Below are 10,320 nucleotides of genomic sequence, written 5' to 3'. Positions count from 1 at the left end.
TGAGGCGTGAGGCTGTCGTTTAGTTTACCGTAGTTTTCCCCCTTTTTGAACCCACGGTAAAGCTGTGTCGGAAAAAGCTTGCGTTACTGTGGTTCATTAAGTTCCTCTGGACCAACTCATTTTACTCCTCAGAGGCGCGAGACAAGACGCTGGATTGTAGGGGGTTAAAGAACCCTCCCTTGTCCTCGCTCCTCGTCTACCCTGCCGATCCATACCCACTCAAAGGGCACAGGAGCAGCGCAACTTCCTCGCCCTTGTGTAACCCGAAATTTGGCAGAAGCGGAAGACGCTCAATCCTTGCGGAATCACAGTGAGTCCATGGGCAGAGGGTGGGGGCTGGAGGAGGATAGGCTGAGACTCTCACCCTTTAACACATTTCCCTTTCTCCTCCCTAGGGCTCTACCTGGGACACCCGTGTAGGACCTGTTGAGTGCCCCCCTGTCAATCCTCTCTCCTGTCCCCCTGTTTTCCCCCGTTGGTTCCCGTGCACTGCGTGGGCCTACTCGTCGCAGTGGGCGGGAGCTGAAGAGGGAAGGAAGGGATCAGCAACAATATATCCTCGTTCCTGCTGGCTGGCTCAGGTTAGTGGGTTGTGTACATACTCCCTCTGACACTCAGACCTAACGTGACAACCTGCTCCTCACACTCCCCCATCCTCATTTCCCAGAATTGGCTTCTCATGGGAGCAAGGTTAATTTTCATACTTACATGCACCATGCATTAGGCTGTGCAGCAAAACACCCCAAACTACTCCAACATACACTATCGATAATTGGGGCCAGTGACAAGTGAGGTCACACACCCTTCTCCACTTAACACGTCATAGAGAAATAAAAACACGGAGGTAATCATTCTCTGGAAGCGCCCCCACCATCTGGAGTTCCATTCCTATGGACAGAAGGATATCCCGCCCTATGAGAAATTTAAAGGGAAACAGAAAAACCTCTTATTTCAACATCATGTTCTCATTTAGACATCTCAATTCACTGGAAACTGGTTTTCTGACTTAAAGCACTCCTTAGAGACTTGAGCCCTGTAAATCTTTATGTCATGACCTGATGTCATTCTGTTACCACCACCTTTAAATAGACCCCGCTCATCTGTATCTGGCCCTGAACATGCCCCTTCTAGTGAGCGTCCTATGCCTCCACTAACTCAGCAAGGCATATGTGCACAGCACTTCCTCACCTCCACCCATGAGCTCAACCGAACAACAATTGTAACATATGATCCCGGACAGGGACCAGAATCATGACACGGTACAAAGGGCCATAATTACAAGGTTATTGCGCCACCGGAATGTAAATGTAACCGACGGGCAGGTGGCACAATGCTTGCTCCATATGTACAAAGCAGCAGTTGCCACTTTGCGTGAGTCCCCTTTCACCCAGGTATCTGCGTGGAAGAGGTGCAATGGGTGTTGCTGTGGGGGTTCCACCGCAACACAAAGCTTTTTGACGCTTCTCCAGAGATACAAGGATCTGTAATTCGGAGGCAGCGCCAAAACTAACACCACTGAATAGCAGGTGTTAGATTTGCGCAACGAGGAGAAATACTTTCATTTCTCCTCATTTTTGCTCTTTCTATGTGTGTGGCATCCTGCAGCACATATAAAAAGAGCAACTTGCCTTTAAATATTGTTTATGTGCAGGAAGGTGTCCCTTCCTGCACATGAACAATCATCCCTGCAATGCAGGCACCCTTGCACTCTGGCGCAAATAAACAGGGGTGAGATTTGTAGCTGTCCCCTGAACAGCTTCCTTCCAATCGTCGCCAAATGTTGAAATAACGAGGTTACACTTCATGGAAGAAAACGTGGTTTATTGAACAAATCTCCACTACCTAGCCTGGCGCTCCTCAGCTCCACCCCTGAACATTCCAAGGTACACTCCTGTCCTCTTCCTAGACTGTACCAAGGGGAAAGGAAACGGGAGGGGGTTTTGGATGGTACCAACACGCACAGAGAAATGGGACGGGGGAAGATTAGAACAGTCTTTTTCCCTTTTTAAAGCTTCTTGGTCTGCGGTCTGATGGTGTCCTGGCTGCGGAAGTGACAAAAAGCAAACATTGCTAGCAAGATGGTGAACTTGTCTTCAAGATATGTTGCGGAGGCTGGTCGTGATGGCTTTTTAAAATCAAAAACGCAACAACTGTTTATATAATCAATTAGTTTAAATGCATTCATTCTGAATTACTGATTCAAAATACTTTAGTGTAATCACCACGACAAATATTAAACAACAGGGTTGGCCATGTGTTATTACAACATCTATGTTAGTCATTTAAATCAAGTCATAGATCTTAAGCTGTTTTGATTCTGGGGAATCACTATTGGTGCCAGCCCTATATTGACGCAACATGAACATAATCTTTCTACAATATAACATAAGAGTACATGAGCACCTGTGAAGCAAACTTTCACCTTGAAGAACTTCTTAACCCTGACAGAATAGATGTTCATTGTTACCCAACTCAATGGTACTAAACATGCGTCATTTGTGAAATGAGATTTTGAATATAGTGCTGTGAAGCTTCTCCTACATAGCACTTTGCGTCATTTGTGAAATGAGATTTTGAATATAGTGCTGTGAAGCTTTCTCCTACATAGCTCTTTACGTCTTTCGTGAAATGAGATTTTGAATATAGTGCTGTGAAGCTTCTCCTACATAGCACTTTACGTCATTTGTGAAATGAGATTTTGAATATAGTGATGTGAAGCTTTCTGCCACATAGCTCTTTACGTCTTTCGTGAAATGAGATTTTGAATATAGTGCTGTGAAGCTTCTCCTAGATAGCACTTTAAGTCTTTCGTGAAATGAGATTTTGAATATAGTGCTGTGAAGCTTCTCCTACATAGCACTTTACGTCTTTCGTGAAATGAATTTTGAATATAGTGCTGTGAAGCTTCTCCTACATAGCACTTTACGTCTTTCGTGAAATGAGATTTTGAATATAGTGCTGTGAAGCTTCTCCTACATAGCACTTTACATCTTTCGTGAAATGAGATTTTGAATATAGTGCTGTGAAGCTTCTCCTACATAGCACTTTACGTCTTTCGTGAAATGAGATTTTGAATATAGTGCTGTGAAGCTTCTCCTACATAGCACTTTACGTCATTTGTGAAATGAGATTTTGAATATAGTGATGTGAAGCTTTCTGCCACATAGCTCTTTACGTCTTTCGTGAAATGAGATTTTGAATATAGTGCTGTGAAGCTTCTCCTAGATAGCACTTTAAGTCTTTCGTGAAATGAGATTTTGAATATAGTGCTGTGAAGCTTCTCCTACATAGCACTTTACGTCTTTCGTGAAATGAATTTTGAATATAGTGCTGTGAAGCTTCTCCTACATAGCACTTTACGTCTTTCGTGAAATGAGATTTTGAATATAGTGCTGTGAAGCTTCTCCTACATAGCACTTTACATCTTTCGTGAAATGAGATTTTGAATATAGTGCTGTGAAGCTTCTCCTACATAGCACTTTACGTCTTTCGTGAAATGAGATTTTGAATATAGTGCTGTGAAGCTTCTCCTACATAGCACTTTACGTCATTTGTGAAATGAGATTTTGAATATAGTGATGTGAAGCTTTCTGCCACATAGCTCTTTACGTCTTTCGTGAAATGAGATTTTGAATATAGTGCTGTGAAGCTTCTCCTAGATAGCACTTTAAGTCTTTTGTGAAATGAGATTTTGAATATAGTGCTGTGAAGCTTCTCCTACATAGCACTTTACGTCTTTCGTGAAATGAATTTTGAATATAGTGCTGTGAAGCTTCTCCTACATAGCACTTTACGTCTTTCGTGAAATGAGATTTTGAATATAGTGCTGTGAAGCTTCTCCTACATAGCACTTTACATCTTTCGTGAAATGAGATTTTGAATATAGTGCTGTGAAGCTTCTCCTACATAGCACTTTACGTCTTTCGTGAAATGAGATTTTTAAAATAGTGCTGTGAAGCTTCTCCTACATAGCACTTTTCCGACGGTACCTTTCTGCGTCTGTATGCATTGTTTCCTCCTTATTTGCTGGTGGCACTGCAGGTATGATAACACATAGAACTCCTGCCACTCCCACAGCATGTGAGTTTTTCCTCCTGTGACTGTTTGCTGATGGTCCACTTAGACAAATCCCCAGCACTACCTCTAGTGTGTGCTCTGGACATGTCCCGCGTGCCCCAGCACCAAGCACTGTCCGTGCGCTGGAGCTCACGCCCGAGGGTGTTTGTATTAGGAGTGAGTTTCCAGTAAGAAGATTCAGGAATCACTACTCAGGAAGCGACGTTGTCTGCATAAGAGATTTATTGAGCATTAAAGGCACCGCCACCTGCAGGGATGCACCCAGTCCAAACCACCAACTCCCGCACAGAATACACGACCCAGCCAAAGCACAACATTAGGGGGAATCTTGTGACGTCATCATTTCTAGTGCTCAGTGTCACTGAAGATAAATGACAAGACAGAAAGAAAGAAAGACTGTTGCGCTCTTTAGAGGTGCGGGTCAGGCCCGTAGATATCAGTGGCATCATAGTGGGTTTAAGGCCCCCTCCCCGCCCCCCAGAATTCCATGCGACAAACTGGGGATAAACCAACTTTGAAGCAATCTTTTTCCCTCCATTGCAGGCAGAAAGAGTGCTGTGCCCTTTAAAAGTTGGCGTTGGGCCTGAATTATGGGCCACTGTCCCAGGGGTGATTGTGGGCTTTCCTGCTCCAAGAGGATGCAGATTGGGGTTAACCCCACCAATGCCCACCCAGGGGCTGAAAGACTCTTTTTAATATTCCAGGCAGGCACGTGTCTTCCCTATGCCCTGGTTCCTGGTAGGTGCATCCCTCCAGCAGTACCGTTGGAAAGGGGAGGAGATATTGACCCCTTTCCAATGGTACCTCTCTTGCTTTGATTGGTGCTTGCAGGAGCTCAGTCATGCCTACAGAGCTCAGATCAAACTAGACGCAGTCTGCACTTGGCACTCAATGGCAAGAAAAATCATTTTCAGATGTATTTATTTTTATAATAAAATCCTTCTGGTGCAAGCACCAGACATTTCTTCTCCCCTCAATGTAGAGAAGAAGGTTAAAAAGGTTTTCTCCATGGTTCATCTGTAATATCAAAGACATAAGGAACACTTACAAGGATCATGACCGACTATTTAATACGTCCTCTGCTACGAAGTCATCCCTCAGGCACTTAAACATGCAATCACCTCAAATATTCAAAATGAATGTATTACAGACCTGATTATTTATCTAATTACAGACTCATCTCTGGCCTTCCCTTCTGCTGTAAAGACAACTGAAACTGTCTTTTCCTGCCACCTGTCTTCCCATCTAAGTGAATTTCAGTCCGGCCTCGGAATCCTTCAGGACAACACAGAACAGGGAAGAACGACTGAACTCCCAAGGCCGCGGCTGCACTTTTCACCTTGTAGGTCACATTGTCAACTTTGACATCACTGATCATCAGGTGCTAATCAGAAAGACTATCCCCATCGGCTGGCATCAGTGCCACAGTATTTAAAGGGTTCACCTTGTTCCAGTAGGACTCTATCCATGAAGTCAAATATGCCTTCTCCTCTCCAGAATAGTCGTCAAATGCAGAGTACCTCAGGATTTGACCCGGTCACCAATGGCATTCAGTGCTTACATGACCCCCACATAATCCCTCCATTGGCTGCCGGTAAAATACGGCTCTTGAAAACACAAAGTAAAAACAGTTTTCACTCACCAAGCGACCAGAACCTCAGGTCTGCCTCCAGTGCCCTTAGCTGACATGCCAGTTCAGATATAAAAAGAATATGGCAGCTGATCACCCCAGGTACAGGGCTCTTCCATGTGGAACTCACTACGTCCTCAATCATGACCGGAGACTGACTTCCTCAACTTCAGAAGATCCTTAAACGTACACTTTTCCATCTAGCATTTGGTTAAGCATTTCCTCATCTCAACCGTCCTCTTCAACTGGAGCCCCAGGCCCTGGAGTTCAAACACATAAGACTGGCAGTGTCTTCCCCACTGAGGTCATCAGGGCTCTTTCTCTTCTTCGAGACTATGTCATCATGTTGTGACAGCAGATATCTCAGGACATCTTACATCTCTGCCAGGTTTCCACTACTCGATTCTGGCATATGCACTACCGTTTATAGCATTTCACCGTTTCCTCTTAAATGTTCCCTCCCAAAGCACTCTGAGGCCTCTGGAAGGTGGTCGGTAGTACTTTAGAAAAACCCATACAACATAAAAATAAATGTAAAATAGAGGTCTTCCCACATTCACTCCATGCCTGTGGTTTTTCTCTGGTGTATTTTTGCTGAAGGTGCCTTAGATTTGGTGACTAAAACCCATTCCACATTCAGTGCATGTATTTAGTTTTAAACTCTGATGGGCCAATACGTTTCATAATTCACTAAAGCTCTTTACATATTCATTGCATCTGTACTATTTCCCCCACGGTGTGTTGGACCTGTGGTTGGTAAGTGAATAATGTTCTTATGATATAAACTGTGTTTTTCTACTTTGTGTGATCACTGGTGAGATCTTAGTATTGATGGTTCATCAAAGTTCTTCCCACATTCATTGCACGTTCTTGGTTTGACTTTGGGATGTGCTTGCTGACCATTTGGTGTGATAAGCGAATGAAGCTCTTTCTACACTGACTGTCCTTTGTGGTCTTCCCTTTTATGATTGCGATGACACCTTAGTTATGATGATAGATTCAACGTCTTCCCAAGTTCACGGCACCTGCAACTGAATGTTTTGTCTTCTGTGTGTTTGCTGATGACGTTTTAGGTTTGAAGAGACACTAAAATGCTTAGCACATTCACTGCACGTGTATGGCTTTTCACCTGTGTGTATTCGTTGATGAACTACTAGGTGCGATTTTCTAATAAAAGTCATCCCACACTCATTGCATTTATGTGTTTTGTCTCCTCTGTGTGATCGCTGATGGCATCTTAGTGTTGACAGTTCATTAAAATTCTTTCCACATGTACTGCATGTGTGTGGTTTTTCCCCTGTGTGTATTCGCTGATGCACCAGAAGGTGTGATGACTGAATGAATTTCTTATCACAGTCACTGCACTTGAACGGTTTGTCCCCGGTGTGTATTCGCTGATGGACCAGTAGGTGTGATGATTGTATAAATGTCTTACCACACTCACTGCACTTGAATGGTCTCTCTCCTGTGTGTGATTGCTGATGGCGCCTCAGTGCTGATGACTGATTAAAATTCTTCCCACATTCACTGCAGTGGTATGGTTTTTCTCCTGTGTGTGTGTGCTGATGAATGCACAGGTCTGATGACCGTCTATAGCTCTTCCCACATTCACTGCAGTGGTATGGTTTTTCTCCTGTGTGTGTGTGCTGATGAATGCACAGGTCTGATGACCGTCTATAGCTCTTCCCACATTCACTGCAGTGGTATGGTTTTTCTCCTGTGTGTGTGTGCTGATGAATGCACAGGTCTGATGACCGTCTATAGCTCTTCCCACATTCACTGCACGTGTATGGTTTATCTCCTCTATGAGTTTGCTGTTGGCCCTTTAGATTTGATGGGAAACTAAACATCTTGAAATACTTAGTGTGTGTGTATGGTCTTTCTACACGTGTTTACGCTCTGGATTGGTTAGGTTTCTCATACGTCCTGGGTTTGCTGATGGACCTACATGGTTAATGAAACAGTTTAGACATTCTCACATTTACTACATATGGGAGGAATTTCAGGTGTATGTTTTTCAAGTTATAAGCAGAGTTGTATATAATGATATTTCTCAATCAGTCAATCAAACAGGATATGTAAAGAGCTACTAATCACCCGCCAGGGTATCCAGGCGCTGGCTTGCATATCTATAGGTTGAGCAGAGCTGGGAAGCAACATAGTGTGCAACAGTGGGCAAGAGCCACAGAAGTATGACTCAATATCGATTAATATCGATTACAGGGCAATAGTTGAAAGAAGATTTGTGTCACGAGGGCTAATACTGCACTTTGAAGCGATGCACCTCCAATTTCTTTCTGTATTGCCAGAGGGTCGGCACAGTTGAAGTTACATTATTGCTAAAAATAATGCGCACAACCTATACGGTTTTCGGTACACCACCTCATAATTTAGAAGCACTAGTTGAGATGAAATGCTTTTTGTGAAGCACTCTGCTGCTCTTTGGAGATTAACTAAGTTCATGATCCCTCAAAAACCCAAGAAAGGGTCTGATTCAATCTGTGCTTTTGTTTGGGTCTCGTGACACTCTTGCACCTAACACCCAAGGGATTGCTCTTGCCTACTTGTTTCAAGACATGTAGGCTCCTGAGCAGGTTCAGAGCGATGTTCAGTTCTGAGCGATGGAAGCTGTCAATTCTGGATCTTCGTGGACTGAGCTAGTAGAGTTCATGGACCACGATGTTTTCTTCATTATTTGTCCGTATCTGATTTGTTCATGAAACTGTTATCTGTGGATTTAAAAAAGAAAGGATCACTGAATGTATATGCTTTATGTCGAATACCTCATAACAACAGATCCTATTAAAATATAAAGGAGGTCTCTAATGAAAAGAAATAAAATAAACTCTCAGTTAAAATCTTGTTTTTTAAATTGAGAAACAGCTTTCTAAGAGAAGTAAAGTAAGCTTTGGTTTATTTATGTTTAGTTTTTTCCCAGAGTGTGAACCGAATCCATAGTTAAGTGACAGAAGAACATTTATATGGAGAAAATAACTGGTAACATGAAGTAAAAATGCTGAAATAATAGAGAGATAAAACAGCCAACTACAGTCATACAAACGCTGAAATCAGAGCGTAATCCATCAGGGGCGGTATTACACAAAGTGCACCAGGGGCGCAACGGGCATTTGCGCCCCCTTTGCGGGCCCTCGGGGCACTCTGGTATTACAGAAGGGGCCGCAGAAGCTTGTGCAGCCCCTTCTGTAATTACGATATCGCTGGCACACATAAATTGCCAGCGCTATCTTCAGGGGGCGTTCCCTCATTTGCATGGGGGCGTACAAATCAGGAAATCCCTTTGCCTCTGCACCCGCGCGGTATGACCGACGCGGGCGCAGAGGCAATGAAGCTCTCAGAAGGAGCACTGACAGTGTGCCAACTAAAAGGTGGTGCATTGTCAGTGCGCCCCCTGAGAGCAGCCCTCTGGAGGGCGGTCTCATGGACCCCCCAAGACATCCCCTTGCAGACGGGTGCAGTCACCGATTGCACCCACCTCAAAGGGGATCTCTAATCCCCTGTAAAAGTGCAGGCGGGTGCCGCCTGCCCTGTGAAAACACAGAGCACCCTCAAAGCAGCAGCTCAGTGTTTCACATGAATGCGCTGCCCATAGGGCAGAGCGAGTCAGTGGCTGCCCTGATGGCAGCGCATTCATCACAATACAGCGCATTTTCCTTCTTTGCGCTGGGTGCGCCTTTTAAAAGGTGCGCCCGGCTCAATGAAGGAAAATACAGCGCAAGTATAATGTGGCACCAGGATTTTGAAGTCAGAGGGAACGATACTTACATAAACATTTATGATGTGGGGTGAGAGATAATACAAGATCATCAGTTTCCTCAGTTTTGTGTTGTCGGTGGCATTCAGTAGGCGATCTTTGTGAGCCTGGGTGAATTCAGTTAAGCAGGCAGTAAAACAGAGCCTTGGGGTGTCACGCGAGAGTGAGTGCTTGAAGGGGAATGTTTCCTAAACTAGGGAATCTCAAGGCGGAGACAGTGAGTTTGTGTGAGGTACTGTGGAGCACAGGACCTTCCAAGTGATGACATGCCATCTTATATATGCTCTCGCACTAATTTGGACTTTACAAATAAATAATACAGAAATAGCTGTAAAACCCAAAAGTAAAGTCAGAATGTTGGTGCATTTCAGTTTATGGGAAGCCTGTCTGGGCCCAAGCATGTTGGCATCAAACAAAAACTCAAAATATACAGACTAAAAAATAGTAGTGCATTCTGGGGAATGTTGCCCGAGTACCAAAAATAACAAACATTACATGTATATTTGTAAAGCGCACGTTCACCCAGAAGGGTATCTTGGTGCTGAATAAAAGATGTTTATTGTTACTCAACTCAATGGTACTCACTTTATCGATCTCAGAAGGATGAAAGGTTGAGTGGACCTGCGGGGATTTGAACCTGGGACTGTGAGGTCAAACAGGCCCCTACGGTTGACGGATTCGTCCCCTCAGCCACCAGACCGGCTAGTCAAATATCTTCTGCCTGGTTCCTCCCTGCAACCAACATTGTAATTAAGCAATGATACAGAACACTAGAATACTAAATAAACCCTGTTGTTTATATTATTAGCTTTCATAGGTATTTAAGTTAAAGCTCAAATGT

At 44.0% G+C, this 10,320-nt stretch overlaps 1 protein-coding gene across 1 annotated transcript in view; it reads right to left on the bottom strand.

Annotated features, from left to right (window-relative positions):
• Nucleotides 1-1,800: 1,800 nt before the first annotated feature.
• LOC146799799 (uncharacterized) overlaps nt 1,801-10,320 on the bottom strand; it is a 42,924-nt gene continuing 34,404 nt past the window's right edge. Inside the window, exons 3-4 of the mRNA XM_085627484.1 lie at nt 10,065-10,211; nt 1,801-8,436 (exon numbers count right to left, since the gene is read on the bottom strand). Of these exons, the coding sequence (XP_085483610.1) occupies nt 6,724-7,557 (834 nt within the window). The 5' untranslated portion in view covers nt 7,558-8,436; nt 10,065-10,211 and the 3' untranslated portion in view covers nt 1,801-6,723. The remainder of the gene's footprint in view (nt 8,437-10,064; nt 10,212-10,320) is intronic.

This window comes from Triturus cristatus, chromosome 9 (assembly GCF_964204655.1).
Source record: "Triturus cristatus chromosome 9, aTriCri1.1, whole genome shotgun sequence".
Lineage (NCBI taxonomy): Eukaryota > Metazoa > Chordata > Amphibia > Caudata > Salamandridae > Triturus > Triturus cristatus.
The sequence above is the reverse complement of the archived record's forward strand: the minus strand, read 5'-3'. Positions and strand labels throughout refer to the sequence as shown.